The sequence below is a fragment of the Histoplasma capsulatum genome (genome assembly GCF_000150115.1).
Source record: "Histoplasma capsulatum G186AR genomic scaffold supercont2.8, whole genome shotgun sequence".
In the NCBI taxonomy this organism is placed as follows: Eukaryota; Fungi; Ascomycota; class Eurotiomycetes; order Onygenales; family Ajellomycetaceae; genus Histoplasma; species Histoplasma capsulatum.
The window spans coordinates 999510-1019835 of NW_025544808.1; the positions used below are offsets into that span (position 1 = coordinate 999510).

The window sequence follows — 20326 nt, forward strand, 5'->3', positions numbered from 1 at the left end:
AAACACCATCCGCTTGATTTAAGATCGGATATATATATTGACCAATATGCATACATAGTAATAATGGCATAACGTTTGTCATGTTCTCCCTGAGTTTCCGCCTCATGTGAATGATAGGATCTTTCCTATCTCCGCCTTCTGAGATTCCCGTCACATCCGCAAACAGGCTCCAGAAAGGAGTTGACAGTGAAAAACAATCGAGAGAGGCACGGAACAAGTAGGCTAGCGCTGAACCATGTAGGGTATTCTTAAAGGATCGAGAAGACGAGCAAGCAAGAAACAAGAATCGTGAATTCGCGGCCAATACAGTCGGTCTGGTTCAACCATTGAAAGTAGCCGGTTTCACAGGCGTAATGGTATAACAATATGGGAATCTAGTAGAACCACGCAGAATTGAGAATCCATCACACCACAAGATGTCGTTAAAGCACTCAGCCAGGGTCGCCTGAAGAGCGTCGTCTTGTGATGAAACAGGGGTTCATTTTCCCAATGTACCCTTGAAACAGCTTTTGAAATGTGGGTGGCGCATGTCCACTAGAGATAATCGCCCATTCCGCATGTCCTCCACAGGGCAACCGTTGGGAGACTCAGGCAGGTTGGAGACACAGAATTTGATACTGCTCAGGTTAATTCTGAAGGAAGCAGATACCCGATGCTGGGAATTAATTCTAATAATAGTTGGTGCGCTGGAGATTCCCCGCCACAAGGGGATGGATGATCTGTAATAAGCGCCAAACTGTAACCAACGTCATCGCTAACTTGCCAAGTTTCCCGCCACAGAGCGAACAACTCGCGGCTTCATCCAACCCAGACCGTGCTCTAGTTGCACTTCAGCCAACGATAGCCAGATCACCGGATCCTCCCATTTCGACTTTGCCTATGTGATTCACCTAGGTTCTACTACTGTGTCGTTTGTGCTGTTCTATACGTGGGCATCTTCCAAGCCGCCAACAAGCACAACAAACAAACTTTGTCGATCCATCTACCCGCACGCGAACCCTTTGTTATCTTCGTTGTAGATAACGGCCTTTACCTATACTTACTTGCCTTCCTGCATTACCCGGTGCCTGGTAACACAAATAAAATATCTTCAGTCGACCTTCCCCTCCTCCCCCTCATCGTTCACTGCGTACAGCGAGCAAGTAGGCGCGCACTTAAGCCAGTCGCCCCTCACTTCTAGCCCGGCATCTCATTGTCGATCCATTTTGTGCCCCGTCTTCATCCTCCTATCAAATACATTTCGACAAAGGGACTTAATAAGTAATAGGAGGCATTTCACGACAGATAACTTCTGTTCCTGCCAACCAGCCATGGCTGACGAAATGACGCCAGAGAGGGTGTATTGTTACCAGTGCCAAAGTGTATGGGCAAGAGAAGAAGAGAGCGCATTACGGTGTCCCATCTGCGAGTCCGAATTTGTCGAAATCGTAAGTGCGCTTCTGATGCAGCTCCTCTACTGCTTTACAGCTCGCCTATCAGTCGATATGAAATTAGTGAAATTAGTAACTGACACTCCCTTCCCAACCAGGTGGAAAGAGATAACCCACCTCCAGAGCTCCAGAACCCCCCGACACACAGCCCTTCCCCCATCCGCCAGAGTCCCAGTTCAGCACCATCCTTCCATCACATACGCGGTCCTAGACCAGGTATCCAAACCGAACACCTCGACGCCCCGGGAGGTAGGGCAACGTTTCGCAGTTTTCGGTCGGGCGATGGAAGGTTTACGTTCGCTAGTACATCATTCCGATCGTCCAGAGGAGGTTCCCCCCACGGACAGCCACTGCATGATACCCCCGTCCATGACCCTTTCGCGTTCCTTCGCAACACCACGGCTCTTATCGACGCCCTTACAGAGAACCCCGCTGTTCGGCCGACGCGAAGGCATCGGTCCCCTGGCCTACAACCACTAGTTTATCTACCTGGCGTCCATGAACCCCAGGGCGACGATCTAGGTTTAAATATAGATGGAGATGGAAACACATTGAGGGTTAGTTGGCGCTTGGCACCGCGAAACGCATACAACGCACGGGAGGATACAGATCCATTTGCTCATCTACAAGAGTTAGCTTACTCCGTATCTTCGCCTTAAAGATACACTTCTTGGATTTGTGAACTAACCAAGTTCTATTGATCGTTCATTAGGGTTCTCGGACAATTTGCTGGATATCAACGTGGAAACCAGATGAACGGTGGGGCGAACGAGGATGCAGATATACGATCGTTGATGCTGTCTCTCCTTCAAGGCATTGCTGAGGATGGTGGAAGTCTGGATGAGAATGCAGATCGACCCGTAACTAGAGAACAGCTCGCGCTCCTGAAAACCCAGACGTTGAAGGAAACTTTACAAGAAACCGAGGGAGCGCTTGATCGTTTCGACGGCACGGAAACCTGTGGCATCTGCATGGAAACTGTAGGACTAGATTCCCGAGTGACCGTGCTGCCGTGCAAGCACTGGTTCCACTCGACCTGCATATCTCCATGGCTGGACGATCACAATACTTGCCCTCATTGCAGAGCCAGGATCGGGCGTCCAACACTGCAAACGCCGAACAGGGGACACCAACAAAACTCAACGACCGGCTCAGGGGCCGGCTCAAGGTCCCCACCTCAATCTGCGTCCGGTTCTCGTGGTAGAGGGAGTATGGCGGATCCTTTCATTGTTTCAGACAGTCCTCCTCGCCGATCAAATTCAGGGAATGTCAATCCATCACAATCTCCCCGTTCGTCGACTAATCGTGACCGTGCCAACCCAACGTTCAACGGAACTGAGAACCTCCCATCACGGCCAAGGGATGGTGGGGAAACTCATACTAACCCTGCTGGGTGGCTTTGGAATTGGCTTCATAACAGTAACGACTAAGTTTCTGTTCGACGTGGACGCATGTATATACCAGAAACAGAACGCAACATTTAGAGGTCTATCAATCGAATAAAATTAGCAAATGCCCACCGTGTTCTTTTGGGCAATGAAAATCGCCCTTCCCTTGTCTGGCTCCATCCATTCAATGGATAATAACGAATCCAAAGATATCCTGACGTAGGATGCTATCGAGTCAACAGACTGTCCGTAACCACCACCTCTTCCTGATCACTGTTATTCAAGATATGATGATAACCAAACGGATTCGATTTGCTTTATTATTTCTTTCCTCCTGCCTACCAAACTACTGCTGTATTCTGTTTTCGAGATGGATATCGTTTACGAGCATCGGCGCGCCAGCGCCTCCTTTTTCCCCGTCACATTTTATTATGCTCAAACTTTTCGTGTTTCCATTCTTTATTTTCCTTTTGTTTTGCGGCTAATAATAAAAAATGTGCGCGTTTCATTTTTGTCTATCTTCTCCTGGCAAGCGCATGTTTTAATCCATTTTGATTTATCTATTTTGTTTTCTGGTTGTGTTCATCACGGTTGCGGATATTTTTCCTTCTAGCCATACCCTTTGCCCCAACCTTATTACGAGTTGCTACAGTGTACCTCTCTTCCAACTGCCGTTACTATTTAGAGAAAACCTCCCGTCATGACCATTTTTATTTCCTCTGCATATGCATATACATATATTTTAAATTCAAGCATTGTCATTGCGAGTTGAAACGTGAAGATTGAAAGTTTCTTGGTTTCGCAAATTACAACTTGAATGACAATTGATTCGTTTCCTTCTTGCCTCCATCCTTTTGTTGTTGGCTTTTCTTTTCATCTCGTGGACCCGCAGAGCATGAGATGCAGAGCTAACCCTGATTCCATTGGGACTCAATAGATTAGGGCTTCCAAATCATGTGATAATATCAAGCCCTAGTTCGGCTTCCATGGCAACAACATCGAGAGAATAATCCTGAACAGCATCAAATGGACAAAGGGATAACAAAAAAGATTTGAAATGGGTAAACTGTTTTTTTTATATTCTATACGCCGGCCTAAATGTGCTCCCTTACGCGTCTTTCGAAGTCCTATTTGAGGACAATTTTTGCTGTTCTTTTGTTATTTATTTCAGTGTATTATGTTCAAGTTTGTTTTAAGACAACAGCGACACTGTTCAGCTCTACGTCAAGTATACCCCCATCATGGAAACAGTCTATTGGACTTGTCCGGTCTAAAGAGATAGTGGTTGCCAGTTTGAAAGACGACGATACATCATGGGTTGCAGAACACCTGTCAGATTGGAATGCCAACATCTATGTCGTGGATGATCCCAGATCAGAATTGACCGTCCCGATGAATAAAGCCAGGGAATCGATGGTGTATCTGACGTCAGTGTATTTTATTTGTTTATTCGTTTAACTATCCATTTATTCATGTTTTATGTAATGGTAGGCTATCTATATATTGTGCTGTATATTGTCTAACCTTGTTATAATCAGGTATATTATTGATCGCTTTGAAAAACTCCCGGACGTCATGATCTTTATGCATAGTAACAGATATCAGTGGCATAACGATGATCCAATTTACGGTATGAGCATTGTGCAATACGGTGCAATCAAATCCATGTTTTTTCTTCTTGCACCTTCGAGGACATTAAGGCCATGAGCACATCTTACTTGTTTATTAAACAAAAAGGATATTTCTAACCCGCTACTACCAAGACGCTGTTCCAATCATCCAATCCCTCCGCCTCCCACATGTATACAAAGTCGGCTATGCACCTCTCCGCTGCACGTGGATCCCCGGTTGCCCGGCGGAACTACACCCTTTAAATCCCACGGACACGGGCCCGGAAGATCGTCAACGTTCAGAAGTCGAATACGCAGCTGCGTTTGAGAAGATGCTTCCAAACACGCCCGTTCCGCCAGTTGTGGGCGCGCCATGTTCGTCGCAATTTGCTGTAACAAGAAATCAAGTCATGAAACGGTCGAAGGAGAGCTACGAGTTGATAAGGCGTTGGGTGATGGAGACGGATCTTCCTGACGCGGTTTGTGGGCGCGTTATGGAGTATATGTGGCATAGTATGTTGCCAGTTTTTTTAATATTCTATCAGCGTTTCTCGCTTCCTGTATCATGCGAATTTATACACCGGGATGCATCGAAAAGAATTCGGCGACATACGGACTAACCTGGATTTCACATAGTCATCATGCAAATGCCACCGGTCTACTGTCCACCAGCAGCGGAATGCTATTGTATGACGTTTGGGCTGTGCAACTTGACATGCAGCTCTGTTGCCAAGTGCGAGAACAGATATATTCTCCCCACGCATTCACGCATCCCTGAGGGCTGGCCGGAAGAAGGCGGAGGGGGAAATGGCTGGCCCGCTCCTGGCTGGAATGAGTTGTGAAATGTGGCTTATGTTGCCAACTTTTGACGATTCTCACCAATTCAACTTGTTTGGCATTGCGGCCCATCTATTCATGTCCTGGTACCGCCACCAGTATGAATATAAAAGGAATTATGCTCGATGTCGAACTTGCATATAGGGCATTCAGACTGAGAAAGATCACTCAACGTCCGTAGGGACTGCAAGGCATCAGTTTTCATTGATTTGGGTTATGTATTTTCGTTTCTTCCAGCTGCACCACGAACAACTCACTGCTCTGATCTGCATTTCAGCTCTGCAAGGACCCCGGCTTTCCCAAATGCACAAAGGGGCCATCCAGAAAGGACCTCTCAATACAGCAAATATGCGCAATGAACCATATCAAAAAAATCCATTATCAATATATGAAACCGGCACGCGTACGGGTGCTCAATTCTTGCCCATCAATACCCTCTCAAATATGCATACATGGTAATATGTTCTCCATCGGCCCGTTAATTTTCGCGACATCCTACCGGCTTGAAGGTATCTACACCTCATCCTCTCTCACTCCCTCGAAAAGAAAAAAAACGCAGCATATATTTGTACCGCGCCAGGAAACTCTACAACGGCCGCTGTATCTCTGATACCATTCCTGTTGTGCCACAGATGTACCAAGCAGGAAATGGAATTAGCGCGGCGTTGCTGTTTCAGTTGGATAGACGAGAGGCCCATGCCTTGATTGAGACTAGCGGCAATTGGTTAATGTTATGGATGAAGTGGATGATATTGCTTAGTTGATAAGATAAATTGGGGAATGTTGGGGGATTTCACGGCCGGGGGGCATCCATGTATGAATGGTGATACCCCTCTAAACATGCGTCAGATATGAGACTTACAAAGATGAGAAAGAAGAGGCTTCCCTGTGAATGTGGACGGTTGGGCAGTGATTAAAATTCGAGCTTGGATTTCAGTGGTATAGACGAATACAAATGGGAAAATGAAGGATAGCAAGACTGAAGCAATCGTATTTTATAAATCTTTCCACCTATTCTACTGATTCAGCGAAGCAAAAATACAACCTAAATAACTTTTTGAATAATGGAATCAAAAGAACCACTTCATATTTAGTACCACCCAGCCCAGGAAAATGTACCCACATGTTGAGGCAAATCCTTGAACTGCGGATCAGCCATGAACGATTTACATACTATATGGGTAGAGAAGCCTCATCTTGGAAACGTGAGAGAATGAGTAGTTAGCTATAATCCTTGTCAAATAGTGATTATTATATTTGCATATATATAAATGCATACCGTGTGGCCAGCTATGAGCAGTAAGAAATGCGGCGTTGGCTTTGAATGCAGCTCACTCCGGGCCTCACTATTCTACTATTTTGTTCATGTGTGGACAGTGGATATTCATAAAGTGGAGGTGGCGATGAGAGGGATTTTACGATAGGAGAGATGGGCTCCTTTTAGGATTAGTTCGTGTGGTTGGATTGGGTAATTGGTTTGATTGGCATATGCTGTTGTCTATAGTGGTTGTAGAGTTGCTAGATCTATATCTAGGCTCATCTTGATAGATGGCCATTGTACAGTACACTGGATTAAATTGGATACCGTTGTCGCGAATTGGGTGCCAGTGATCTTGTAGATAACGTCTCTTTGCCAATTCAGGTTGTCAGGATAGATTTTAAATACTCCCCTTCTCGTGGAGCTATCTGTGGTGCTCATACGTAACCAAGAGGTAGCCATGCCCTCCATACGGCAATAGCGTCCTCACCCCCTAGATGGTTTTCTAAAATTGTATCTTCCCAGAGTTCCTTTATGATCCCTGCTGGAAGCATTCATATAATTTCCGGGACCTGATCTGCGATGGTAACAAATGCGTGAATTCGAAACTTCGGCAGCTTCAATGACACACTTGGGGAAGCTGCCATGTACCACCACGTTTGTAACCACTGGGTTTCATTGTAAACCATCGATGGAGGATTCCGTGGAAATAGCCGGAAAACAGCGATAATTGAGCATATCCGTATCGCAGTCAAGAAGCCGGCACTCATCCACGCGATTCTCGGAAACTCTTAATCGCCTCTCCATTCCAGGTTAAAGACAGGGTCTTATCCTCGCCATCCTCTTTCCCTTGCCCAGAATGCTGAACCTCAGCTCCTAACGCCTCCAAACCTGCATCACTCGCCTGTTTATTCCATAAAATCTGCCGTACATGGCCATCTAGTTCCGCGAAAATCCATACCAGCGGATATCTACTCTTCAACAGCGCAGTCCGCAGGCCCTTTGTAGACTCCCTTGAGCTAACAAGCATGCCCAGTATTCCCTGGCCACGCCATCCCACAGGTGCTCCGGCAAAAGTCCCCTCTAGTTCTCGTATTATGTTCGGGCCTACTTTGTTTTTCGAAGCTTTGCATTGCACGATGACGCGTAGCGGTTGTGAGTTTGAGTCCGGCAAATGCCAGGTGCCCACCAGATCTATCCCAGAGTCCATCCGGCCGCCTATGCGGGTTAGATCGAGAGCCCAGCGGCGGAGGGTTTGAAGAATGGTATACTCGTAATGCGTACCGATGTACGTGGTACTCGTCCGGTCAAGAGAAGTTCGAGCAGCGTAGTCCAGGAAAGAAGGGAGGTCATGATGCTGGGAGGTCGGGGAGACGGGAGGAATTGGCGGGGCGGGAGCGTTGGAGAAGGGCCGGTAGGCACATTGTAGAAGAGTGTGGACAGATAGGCGAGAAGGCAGGTGAAGTGGTTGTATGTGTATCATTGAATTGGTTAGCGGTGTCAATGATTTGGGGAGGTTTGTTCTGTTCCTGTGTTGTCTTCGTGGTAATTGAAGGAGACCGGTTGCACGGTTTGCCAAGCCGGAGCTCACAGCTTCAATCCCGGCATCGTTCGTCTCTTAAAATACATATCGCATTTCTCAATGTCACCGCTTGTGCTCCATACTCCAACAACAACTTTTACCCACAAAGATCATTAATAGTATTGCATTTCTTTAATCTCGCCTTTATCTCTCAGTGAAATAATCCCCCAGCCATCCTCTGCCACTAACCAGGGAACCCCCCCCTCCTCGCTCTGCACCTCCGCCGCCCACCACCGCTTGCCATGGCGGACATCCTCACACAACTTCAAACATGTTTGGACCAGGTATACACAATTATCCTTCTTTTCCATATAAAGACGAATTGAGGAAACCAAAGACAAAAAACCAGAGGCCCTCCTAGCTAACAAAAACCAACCCCACGCTTGCATCCAGCTCGCAACCCAATTCTACGCGACCCTCTGCTACCTAACAACCTACCACGATCACGCCGCAGCAACCCCGCCCTCCAACATCCCAACCGCAATCCCACAACTGAAAAAGATCCCAAAAAACCCTTCCCCCACCGCTACCACATCCACCACCGCAAAAGCCGCCTCCCCGCAGCCCACAACCCCCGCTGCCGCAGATGCACAAGCCCAGCAACAAGAACCGTCGCCAGCAGAACCTACCCCCGACCCCCCCGAGATCTTTGCCCTGCGGCAGCGCGAGCTAGCTCGTGACCTGATTGTCAAGGAACAGCAGATTGAGTACCTCATCAGCGTTTTGCCGGGGGTGGGGAGTAGCGAAGCGGAGCAGGAAGAGAAGATTAGGCGGTTGGCGGAGGAATTAAGGGTTGTGGAGGCGGAGAGGAGGGAGAAGAGGAGGCAGATGAGGAAGTTGGGAGAGAGAGTTGATGAGTTGTTGGGGGCCGTGGAAGGGACGGGGTGAAATGGCGTATAGTTCGAGGAGCGAGGGATTTTTGTTGATTTTGGGAGAGAGGGCAGAGGGATCTCTTTTACTTCCTTTTGGGGTGGGAGGTGTTTTACTACATTAAAGCGATGTTGATGGCGTTGAATATATGGTGTCTGGTACATCGTTATATTCTGTGGATGATACGTTGGCTCTCTTTTTTTTAATTTTTTTTTTTTTTTTATTTAAACATTTGAAGCATGACCCTGTGTGGATGTCTTCGAGGCTGGAGACCATGAGTTTAGCCTGTGAAATAAATGGCATTTTCGTCGTCATATCTATGATAAACAAAAAAATGGGTTAATATAAGCATTCAGAACCATCACTGTTTCTACCGACCTTTCTTTTCTTTCTACTTGTGTATTTATGTCTTGCATTCACTTCCACTACTCATTCCATGACCAGACACATACTAAAAACAGAAATATCGGGTACGTAAAAAGCCGAACACATTCGGAATTGGAACATATCTCATTTTGTTTCAGATATCCAGTGATCTATCTCTTCAAGGCTAGGTGTCCAGCAGTCAGATTCTACTATGAACTTTAGTAAAAAGGGTGTGAGGCAGCAAGAAGCAAAAAAAATCCGCAAGCATATTCACAGGATCAAACGGCCACAAGTGATGCGAGAAACTGCGAAATTCCAGTAGCTAATGGGTTGAATAAACAGGTATGCAAAATAAGGCGTCAGCTAACTAAGACAGAGCTGGTACACAAAGGGACAGAGGCATTAGACAGGGAAAATAAAATGATGAGAAGAAATAGAGAGTATTCAGGGTATATGCTGCTCGTGAAACTGGGCTGAAAGAAAGTAAATTGAATAAAATAAATGAAAAAGGAAGGGGAAAGGGAAAAGGGGAAAGGGGGGAAGAAGAAAATTTTTGTCGGTGAAGTTCAGAAGATGCCATTGAATTGCCGCCACCAACCAACCTAGCATAGCCATCTGGTATCTATTTTCTGTAGAAATCCGAATTGCGGTCCCGTATTTGCGCAAGGGAAAGGGATATGTTTTTCTCAAGGTAATGTGAAAACTGATGCAATTGATGTGTCAAATGTGTGATCGTGAACAACTGCGTGTGCACGACGCGACGTTAAGTCATGAGTCATCAGTCGTGATGGGGTAACTGAAATCCGGTTGAATGCCACCCGAAGCAAAAGCTCAAGAGCGAGGGGCAAGCTTTCACTTTCATGTAAACAGATTCCGATACTCCTTCATCCTCTCCTGCTGCAACTCCCTCCTATCCAACTTGCCACGATTCAAGCTCATATCCGCCATCTGCTGCTTCTTCCTAGCCAGCTCCGCAATCTTCTCCTCGATGCTATCCTTCATAATGAACTGGATCGTCGTAACTTCCCGCGTCTGACCCAGGCGATGGACCCGGTCCACAGCTTGCGCAATCGCTGCTGGGTTATATTGCGGCTCCATGATGTACACTCTGGATCCTGCCGTTAGATTTAGGCCGACACCACCCGCGCCCAGGGTGGCAAGTAGGATGGTGACATTGTCATCTTCTCGAAATGCGTCGATGGCGGCGTTGCGTTGTTTGAGAGTCATGGTGCCGTCAAGACGAGTAAAGGTTGTGATTCCGTTATCTTCCATGGCAATCTCGATCAGGTCAAGATGTGACGTCCAGGAAGAGAACACGATACTTTTGATTGGGGCTTCGTCGGGGGCTTTCTTGCTCTCTTCGATGGTATCGAGGAGATGAGAAATGAGCGCTTTGGTTTTTGTGTGTGGCCCTTCATACTGGCCGAATTTCTTGGCTTGTTTCGGACCCTCTCTCCTGGAGAGTTGGGATTCTTGGAATTTCTCATAGCCCCGACGCGTAATGGCTGTATAAGTTACAGGGATGAGCCCTTTGCAGAATGTGCAGCTAAGCTGGGACTGTTTGCCTGCGTTCTCGTCGAAAACTTGTTGAATAGGAGGGAAGCAGTCTGCGCAAATGATATCATAACACGGGAGCATGGCTGCCATGAGTGGATCTTTATCGCTCGGGCGATCTTCTGGGAATTGGAGAGTGATGGCATTGCCGCATCTTGCACATACATCTGCTGCTGATTCTTTCATCAGTGTCAGCATTTCATATGCCTTCTTCTCCATGGCGCTTAAAGATTCCTCGTCAACTGGTTGTTCCAAGTCAATGGCATCAGTGGCGCTTAACCCTTTGAACCTGTCCCGGTCTTGCTGATCGAGGAGTTCTTTGCCATGGGCACTGATTTGCCTGAGAACCATCATTGCCTTTAAAACTAGATGATACATTTTCCCTCGCATCTTTTCTTTGCTCTCGCCAGCAATTACATTTATCATTACGTTGGACTCCTTCCTGAAGAATTCATGTAGCATCTTTTCTTGCTCTGAAAATGTCAACGTGATGACCTTGTCATGTCGAGGGGGGAGATTGATACGATCCTTGACGCGGCGGAGGGTGAACGAATCAACGAGCATACGGAGATTCGGGATCGCCTTCGGGTTCTCACTCTTAAATGGTGCGATGATGTAGGCAGCAAACTGAGATTTCTCTACGTACGGGTGGAGCTTTAAAAACCTTGTGACAGATGCTAGGTCTTCAAGTCTGTTCTGGATCGGTGTTCCGGTCACTGACCAACGGCGCAGGGAAGCTAACGAAAATATAGCCTGGGATTGGGCCGTGCTTTGTTCTCTGATAGCGTGTGCTTCATCGAGAACGATACGGAACAGGTTCATGCGGGTGAGTGGGCTGGTTCCTCGCTTCGAACTTTTGCCAGAGAGCTCACTGAGTATTGTGCTGTAGGTAGTGATGATGAGGTCGTACTTAGATAATTCAACCACGTCCTCTGTTCTCGTGGGGCCGTGAAAGACATAATATGAAAGAGCATCCTCCTCCAAATGTTCCTCGATCTGGCCAACCCAGTTCGCTACTGCGCTCAAGGGGCAAACCAAAAGGGTGCTTTTCACATTCCGTGCTCCAGGATTGTTCAACAATCTCTTGTCAACTTTCTGCAGCACCCACTCCAATGACTCGAGATGTGTGGATATGACAAGCGATAGGATACTCAACGTCTTCCCCAGACCCATCATATCGGCCAATAACCCTCCATAAACCTGGGGGGGTTCTTCGGGAAAAGTAACACCACTGACAATATCGCGATAGCATTTTTGACCGTTTGGCTGGTAATGGACTCTCCATAACGAATTGTTTTCCTCCTCCTTCTCACCAAACTTTCGGGGTTTTTCTTTATCTAGCATATACCACAGTGCTTGTTTCTGATGTGAAAGTAGTGGAGTCTTTATCGACGGAGGTGGCTCCATTTCCGGGATATTTTCCGCGCTGGTCAACTGATCGAACATCTTCGTGACGGCGCTGTTAATTTCTTCAGCTGTCCGTGTTTCCGATTGAACCGCAAGTCGATTTGTAGTACTCGCCACTTGAACAAGACGCCTCTCTGCATGGGGGTTGTAGGTCGAAATGCCCGCCTCAACCGAATTGGGTGTCCCTAGCCAAACATTCTTCTGGCCAAGATGCCTCCCAATTCCGTCAGCCATCTTCCTAGGCCCATAGAGGTTTATAGCCACGCGATATACCTCCGAACAAGGTTGCCCTGGCCATTCATTTTCCTTCTTCTTGCGGACATCGAGGCGAGCTTGAGTTCGTATTTTGATGACTGTCGAGTCAAGAAGTGGAACTAAAGCAGCGGCAACACGATGGTCAATGATCCCAAATACATTTTGCAAAGGATCAGCAACATCAATCCTAGTATCTGGGCCGCGAGTGCGTAGAAGTTGACATCGAATGGAGGGCCAATCGGACGAGGTCGCTCCAAAAGCGGACTTGACTGGACGAGGGACTTGGTGAGCGTAGACCATCGCGCCTTCAATTCTACCGTAGCAAACTTCTTCCATTCCCAAATCTCTATTACCAAGGAAAACTACATCATCCTCATTCTGATCATCATCTGGGAGACCTGTTAGCGGACACATATAGTCCATCGCGGAATGCGCTGGAGCTAGTTACCTATTGTAAGATCTATCGTGGCCACTTCAGAAAGCGATGGTGTGCTAGTTTCGGAACGTTCCTTCATGTATTCCGCTAGACCCCGTCCAGGGCTGGAGGGGAACCTCTGATCCGAACTACTACCAGCATTTTGGTTCATGTGGCGCTTTATCCGTTTCTGCGGGTGAACTCCACGCTCTTCAACTCCATACATATTTTCAATCATATTTCGATGACGGCCAAACCGAGTCGTTTCATATCCATGTGTCGAAGCCATCTTTTCGCTTTGAGAATCGCTCACGTTGCCATCTGACGAAGGATAGCTGTTGTTATTCCTGCTGAGCTGCGGAGGGGTTGGCGTTTGAGATACTGGTGCACTGGCGCTTGTGCGTGGCTTGAGCGCTTTCAAGCTTCGAGGACTCAATAACATGCTAGGATCGAAGGAGGTTCCCGAGGGCGCCCCTGGGGTCCTGGGAGTACTAGAGCTTGAACCTGATGGTCCAGGAAGGTAAAATGAGGATGGAACAGATACGGGATGATTGGAGAGTCAAGGGGATGTTATATGCTGTGAAGAAAATACAATAAAATGAAGGTGCTTATTATAGTTTGCTGGGGGATAGAAGGTTGTCGAGTGGAGTTTTTCAGTTTAAAGCAAACATCAAAACATACCTGTCGCCGCCTGCCTTTTAAAGGCTTTGGGGTCCAGCAAAACTGCCGCAGACGAATTCATGGTGGCTCAAAGGGGTGTGTTTCCTTTTGATATCGTGTCTTAAGAGAAATTACAAGGTCCAGAATGATTTCGCAAGGACATGAAATCTATCAGTTTAAAAAAATCAAAAAGGAAAAGGGGAAAAAAATCTTTTAGGATATTAGTTGTAACCCATTCATATCGGGGACGCATCCGCAGGTGATAGCAAGGAAATAAGAAGGGTATGAAAGCTGGGTGAAGGGGGGTTAGACTCAAGATGAGTTCGAGGCTCCGCTGAGGTGAGAAGCATTAGTTAGACTGCAAGTTGTTATGAGGTAATCGCACGCGTAGTGTGTCGTGTACCGCTTCAATCTTGCCAGCGGTGCTGTGTACGAAGTGTGTCTGCCAGTCCATTCACTGCTCAGCCCGGCCAGCACACCATGCGAAGATGCAGGAGGCGATTGAGGGAGTTGGACTGAGAGCAGCGGAATGACGCATCGAGGAAGGAGTCGAGACGGCGCGAGCCGATAAGATAAGCTGGCTGGCATGTGACTCGACTAGATAGGCTTAGCTCGTCAAAGTTTATCTTCGGAGAGCAAATCGGGAAGTAACATCTAAATATAATTCGATGACATTTGGGACATCCACCCGGAAAATTCCACAGAATCCCAGGCATCGGCGCTGTGGTGGTACTGTACAAAGGAAACTTTATATTAATGGCCGCCTAAGAATGGCAGTCTACCCTGTAATCAAGGGAATGAGAAAAGCAAACGGAAAGGGTAAAAGAAACATGTCAACAACGCTAAATTTAACTCCACATGCTTATGCTCATGCCATGGCCCCAATTATATAGTTATCCTTGACCTGGATGACAAAACATCAAACGGGAAATGAGAAGTAAAGCAGGTAATATCATGGGAGAAGAAAACCCAGCCCTGGAGAGGGGGGTGCCGAACCAGATACGTAAAATACAAACGATCCTTAATCATCAAGCAAATAAAGAGATACAGAGATAAATCGAAGCAAGGATGGAGTGATTAGTTGATTTTGTCCCGCTCAGCACCAGGTGAAAACGGGGTTTTTGCTCTTGACAGCCTCGAGTCTCTCGACAATCACCTTGCGCTCATTGCCTTCCATCTCCTCCGCTGCTGCGTAACCAAGATCGCCTTCAAGGTCATCGCCTCCGAACATAAACGAAACGCTGCCCCGCCGGTGAGCAACGGACGCGGCGTTCTTTCTGTGTGCCGCCTGTTTCGAATCAGTAGCTAACTTGGGCCGCGATCGGCTCGATGCAGTAGCGGGTGCTGGCACAGTGGCCCAGCTCGCTGCAAGGTCCCTGTCTTCGTCTTCTCCGATCCCGTCGAAGTTGGCGTAGCTGAGATCACCGAGCGAAGTCGGGCTGCCTGAAACTTCACTTCTGCCACCGGTGCCTGTGGGGAATCTGCCATCGCGAGACAACGCGAATCTATTAGGGTTTGGTAGTTCGTGTGGTGGTGAGCCTAGGTTTAGGAGATCGCGATGAGCGCCGGAGTCTGAGGATATGGCCGTGCTGATATCCATTTCCTCCTGCTCACGATCTAGCGCGCGTCGTTTGTGCATTTCGGTAGAGGGCACGCGGAGTGGGATGGCAACGGGGATGTCGACTAGGTCATCCCAGACGCATACTCGCGTTCTGCGTGTAAGCTCCAGAGGTCCATGGTCTGGTTGTTTAAGTGTCTCAACCACATTCCAAGCTTGGCCCTTCATAACTGCTATTTGTCGCGCAAACATGCTCTCTTGAAAATCGGAATCTTGACTGAAGACCCGCCGTAGAGAAGTTTGTGTTCCGCTCCACCAAGCGGTAGAAGTAAGGAGGGGTAAGAAATGATCTCGTGTTTTCCGCGAGAAAGGCTGACCGATGAGAGACACAGGAAGGAAAAGCCAACCAAAGGGGAAACTCCGCCACTGTTTTATAACATTAAATCATTAGAAACATGCGATTAAAACTGGGACAAATCACTGGCAGAATTAAAACTTACAGCATCGGGATGCTTCCAGGGCCACGATAAACTATTATCGATAGCTCCAATGGATATAGTGGCATGTGGCAGTTCCGGTGCATTTGACGGCGTCCCTGATCGGCTAACAGCAACCATACTTTCCTGGCGCCGATATTGCTGAATGTCTGAGCCTAAACGATCCGAGTTTATAGAAACTGGTTGGGGAGGAGGCGAATGTTCGTCTTCATCTGAATTGGTAGTACCGTTTACCTTGGGTGGCTCAGCGACGATAGAAACATTCTCAGTGTGCCAGTCGATTTTTATCATCCAATTGTCCAATCCACGATCCGTATTCCGCATGATATAGTCCAGGATAACCAGTTTTTCCAGCTCCTCGCGGAAGGCTTGCTTGAGGTTTTCGGTCCAATAGAAACGGTGATGAGGGGATTCTTCTACTGAAGGAGATGGGGAAATTTGGCGCTCTTCGTATTCGTCCTCGTCATCAGACTGGATGCCGGACGGTCGACATGCCTCATTCCACGGACGCCTCTTCTTCCGTGGCACATCTCCCGCAGAGAAACCGGAGTTATTTTGGTCAGGCCAAGGATGCTCACGGAGAAATATATTAGCATCTTTGTAGCCCTTCAGGAAGACTTGAAAGCTTCCAACTTTCGCCGGTAGCTGCTTCCTACCACCCCACGCACTCCGGCGATCCCAAAAGTCGTAGTAAAAAGATTTCGACGATAGATAGACGATATCAGTGTAGGGGACAAGATTGGTTTTCAGGCGGGTATCAAGGACGTAGGCGGCGGCTTCGGAGACGTACGATAAATTAGGAATTAAACAGGCCCGACCAAAAAAACAGGGGAACAAATTTCTGTGTATCCATTTGGTCCACTTGGGATTTCGTGATGCGTAGGGTTCTTCGTCTTTTGGTTTGAAAACACCCACCACCTTTCCCTGGCTGTTTCTTGCAAAATAACTTCCCGAGCTACCCTGCGATATCATCTTCGGGTGTACACCCAGCTCGATCGCAGTTCTGACGCTGTCAACGACCGCTTCGAATTCCTCCTTGGTCATCCGGCCCGTAGTTGCAGGGTCGGATTCGAGGGATTCAGAGGTAACTGGGCGAATCCCATCGGGGGGCTGAAACACTGAATGGTGTATCTCCAGTTTCTCTTCCGCAGCAGTCTTCCCCTTGAACTTGTTAATCTTAAACTTAGAGGCGATTTCTTCCGCCCACCTTTCAAGTCGCATGTTGATGGCTTTGATATCTACACCGGAATTTCTTCGCACACGCCTTCGAGATCCGTTTTGGCGATACCGGTAACCGGTTGGCGAAGACCGTCCTGATGCATGCATCGGAGGGCGGGAATGGATAGGAGCGTATCGAGGAGCCGAAGTGGCCATCCGCGGAGGTACAGCGAACGAGTCCTCATCGTCGGAGGAATCATAAAAGCCATGAGTCCTTTCCTCATCAGCTTGGGCAAGGCGCTCATAGCCGGATGTAGCTGGACGATATTTCTTGGGGGCCATGGCGGAGTGAAAAAAAGGGGGGGGAAATGGCGTTAACTAGGTGAAAGGGGAGGTCAAAGAAGCACTCAGCATGACAGAGCGTAGCTTCATGGATGGCGATGTATGAGGCGGCAACAAGATTACGTATTCAACAAATCAATACGTAGCTTCCATAACCAAATTCACGTAGAAAAAACCAACGAGGGCAAAGCGGTCATGAGCAACCGAGATAATAGGGTGGTCGTTGAGGTTTTTTTTAGTATCCACGGAGGCTCCTATCCATTTTAATTACACGTTTGGTCGTTAGGAAAACATGTGATCTAGACCGCTTATGTAAACCAACTTGTGGTTCAAGAGGCAGGATAAGGCGGTTAGCAGACACCCAGCGTTCATTCGATGAGAATGGGGATGCTCTGTTCATAATGTCGTCCACTCTATCAAAATTTGTTCTCCCGCTGGTCAAAGACATGTTCAGCACCTGTTCTTATCCAGTGAAGTTAATTTTTCTGCAAATACAAATAACTTACAATACACAATATGCTGTACTGAGGTAACATTTTCGATAAGAAATTACTCCTTCGGACATGCCAACACACGATATCAATACCATAGCCACAAATCAAGAAAGAAAACTAGCACCATCATCAAGGACAAAAGGAGAATGTATAGCAACAAACGAAAAAGGAAGGAGGACAGAGGCAAGGGCGAGCACCCATTCATGCAGCCTGGTTTTCTGTCTAGAATATCTACCCATCGCAGAATATTTAGAACCCTCCTCACCAAAGCTGAATGTGATGACAAGGAAGTCGATGTGGCTGTCCTTTTGGCATTTTAAACACTGGTTAGTAACTCTACTTTCCAATTCCTTATAATCTAGGAAGAATAGGATAGCGAGGCTGAAAATCGAAAGAAGATCGGTGCTTACAACATATCTAGTTATAGGAGAGAATAAAACATGGTTACGGCCGGCGAAGATATACAATTGCTACAAGGTGCACAACGGCTAGCTCATCAGTTTTTATCTGTGCAGAATCCTTTGGACAGCACGAAGCTGTGTGTGCATTGATAAGAGAAGAGACCATTGGACATGCAGATGTCTCTTTCATTGCAACAAATTGTGACCTTGCCATTTGTGTATGACACATCATCCAGGTATCCAGTGCCACCAAGGGCATAGCACATTCGATCATGATGCCTCGTTCCAAAAGCGCAAATGACAGTAACATCACGACAAAGTGCAGATGTGGTATTGTGGCTTACCGGGCTATAACTAAGGTCGAACTTTTGTCTGCTATATCTGGAGGCTCTGATGTTGGAGGCTCTGATGTTGGAGGCTCTGATGTTGGGAAGGCAGCTGTTGCAGTGCCCATCCCTCATATGTGCTCTCAACAATGTAAGGAATCCTCTCAATGAAAATTCTAAGCTCTGAAGAGAGTCAAGAGTTCAAGGCGGGAGAAACAAAACGCATGAAGGAGTTCAGGAGAGCGTCAATTTCAAAATCAGCCTCTATGACCAGACTAGAGGTTTTGAAAAAGCAACCATGCGTCTGGCATAGCGTAAACTGTGAAATGTGAATGAGTTTAACTACTATAATAATGGGCAACTACTGATCAGTTACCAGAGTTGATGAGCTTTGACCCGGAATGAAAACAGGCTGTGGCTCACAATGCAAAATATATAATTATCAGCTGTTGATTTTGCACAGATGTGAGCCCAGAGTTATTTATTCGATGGTGACTTGATCTCAATGTTCGCTGGAAACCGCGAGGACGATAACACAATGTGAACACTGACACAATATTCATTTTATATTCCTTGAGAGTCCTGAAATAATATTGGTAGTGTTGTTGACTTCTAGTAACTCATATATCTCAGTTTGATAAGTTACAAACAACCAAAACCCTCCAACGTCGGAGTGATTAAGCGTTAGAAAAGCTAGCTTGCAGTCTTCATCGGACATGGAGGAAGGCTGGAGGAGTGGCGCACTCGTTGTTTATTTTATTTTTTTAGTTTTTATGCCTCCAGTTATTCAATTGAAATACCGTTGGTGTGAACTTGAGAATTCAATGTAAATGCAATCTTATCGCATCTGGACCGGGATAATAGCGTTCTAGCCAACCCCAGATCTACTAACTTGGAACCGCGCCTAACCTTTGCCAACAACTCCTTTATCTTCTTCCCCAGTCTGATCTGCAAAAAATGAAACATACGAGAAACAAAACATACGAGAAACAAAATTTCGCCCATCAATTGCTCGCCCTTATTCTCTCCAGCAACACCAATACTAGATAATCCTTAGTATCTATTTCTTTTGTCTCTCTTTCGGCTGGATTCCATTCTCCTTCTTGTCCATTTTTCTAAAGGTCTCCTCCGCCTTTTCCCCAACTTTTCTCACAACGACTTCCACAGTGGCTCCAGTCACGTTTGGGGCTTCGCCCATTGACCCAGCTCTACATCGAACCTCACCGTCACGGACTCGGGACCTCCCAAATTTCGAGTCTGCATCCGCCTCCTCCCTGCTACCCTCTGCCAGTCATCTATCCCGTCCATCATCACCTTCAACAGAGTCGTCAAGCCCAAATTTGCGTCCACAACACCAATCCAAACGTGACAGGAATCTCAGCTACTCGGCTTCTCTTCCTGGCCTCTCGACGCTAGCATCAGTTGCATCTGCCCCAAGTTCTCATTTACGGTACGTTTTGCTCCTGGCAGCCAACGGGCGTCGGTATTGGGCCGAATCGAGCAGCCTTAGATGCGCCTAAATTAAACCCCATACAGCCCGCAGAGATGTAATTCTCTCCATATGCACTGTGACAGTTACTTGAGAATGGAATTGAAGCAGGGGCTAACAAGTTGGGGTATCTATCCAATTCCAGCGCCTACGAGACGAAGGACAGGGCTAGCAGCAACCAGAATGCCAGCCGGAACATGAGTTATGCAACCTCTTCGCCAGGAGCCACCACCGGGGGTCAAGGGAATACTCCGGTAAGTGCAATCCATGAGATGTTCTCCCAATTCCTGCTACACAATGTGGCTCCGCTTGCCAACGGCCATTTTCCGCGAATTGCCTGTTTAGGCATGGCCCAGATCTGGGCTTGGCAGCCATCTTCCCAATAATTTTTTTTCTATTTCTTATCACAGCCGAATCTTATCAACACCT

The 20326-nt window shown here is 47.2% G+C and overlaps 8 protein-coding genes across 8 annotated transcripts; 4 read left to right on the forward strand and 4 right to left on the reverse strand.

Moving 5' to 3' along the window:
- Nucleotides 1–794: 794 nt before the first annotated feature.
- HCBG_06137 (uncharacterized protein) lies at nt 795–3599 on the forward strand (the record flags this gene model as incomplete). Its single annotated transcript, XM_045433186.1, has 4 exons — nt 795–1427; nt 1529–2061; nt 2143–2963; nt 3028–3599. 3 exons carry the CDS (start codon nt 1311–1313, stop codon nt 2858–2860), a joined length of 1368 nt encoding a protein of 455 aa, XP_045286354.1.
- Nucleotides 3600–3916: 317 nt separating this feature from the next.
- Nucleotides 3917–6237, forward strand: HCBG_06138 (uncharacterized protein; the record flags this gene model as incomplete). Its single annotated transcript, XM_045433187.1, has 3 exons — nt 3917–4245; nt 4556–4941; nt 5065–6237. The coding sequence occupies 3 exons, from the start codon at nt 3917–3919 to the stop codon at nt 5268–5270; spliced, it is 921 nt and encodes a 306-aa protein (XP_045286355.1).
- Nucleotides 6238–6763: 526 nt separating this feature from the next.
- Nucleotides 6764–6985, reverse strand: HCBG_06139 (uncharacterized protein; the record flags this gene model as incomplete). Its single annotated transcript, XM_045433188.1, has 1 exon — nt 6764–6985. One exon carries the CDS (start codon nt 6983–6985, stop codon nt 6764–6766), a length of 222 nt encoding a protein of 73 aa, XP_045286356.1.
- A 304-nt stretch (nt 6986–7289) lies between these two features.
- On the reverse strand, nt 7290–8006 carry HCBG_06140 (uncharacterized protein; the record flags this gene model as incomplete). The annotated part of the gene is made up of 1 exon (XM_045433189.1): nt 7290–8006. The coding sequence occupies one exon, from the start codon at nt 8004–8006 to the stop codon at nt 7290–7292; it is 717 nt and encodes a 238-aa protein (XP_045286357.1).
- A 341-nt stretch (nt 8007–8347) lies between these two features.
- On the forward strand, nt 8348–8993 carry HCBG_06141 (uncharacterized protein; the record flags this gene model as incomplete). Its single annotated transcript, XM_045433190.1, has 2 exons — nt 8348–8389; nt 8499–8993. 2 exons carry the CDS (start codon nt 8348–8350, stop codon nt 8991–8993), a joined length of 537 nt encoding a protein of 178 aa, XP_045286358.1.
- A 1206-nt stretch (nt 8994–10199) lies between these two features.
- On the reverse strand, nt 10200–13714 carry HCBG_06142 (transcription termination factor 2; the record flags this gene model as incomplete). The annotated part of the gene is made up of 3 exons (XM_045433191.1): nt 10200–12946; nt 13006–13476; nt 13654–13714. The coding sequence occupies 3 exons, from the start codon at nt 13712–13714 to the stop codon at nt 10200–10202; spliced, it is 3279 nt and encodes a 1092-aa protein (XP_045286359.1).
- A 1014-nt stretch (nt 13715–14728) lies between these two features.
- Nucleotides 14729–17413, reverse strand: HCBG_06143 (phosphatidylinositol 4-kinase; the record flags this gene model as incomplete). The annotated part of the gene is made up of 2 exons (XM_045433192.1): nt 14729–15616; nt 15691–17413. 2 exons carry the CDS (start codon nt 17185–17187, stop codon nt 14729–14731), a joined length of 2385 nt encoding a protein of 794 aa, XP_045286360.1.
- Nucleotides 17414–18354: 941 nt separating this feature from the next.
- Nucleotides 18355–20283, forward strand: HCBG_06144 (uncharacterized protein; the record flags this gene model as incomplete). The annotated part of the gene is made up of 5 exons (XM_045433193.1): nt 18355–18559; nt 18855–18873; nt 19042–19091; nt 19576–19858; nt 20043–20283. 5 exons carry the CDS (start codon nt 18355–18357, stop codon nt 20281–20283), a joined length of 798 nt encoding a protein of 265 aa, XP_045286361.1.
- Nucleotides 20284–20326: the final 43 nt, after the last annotated feature.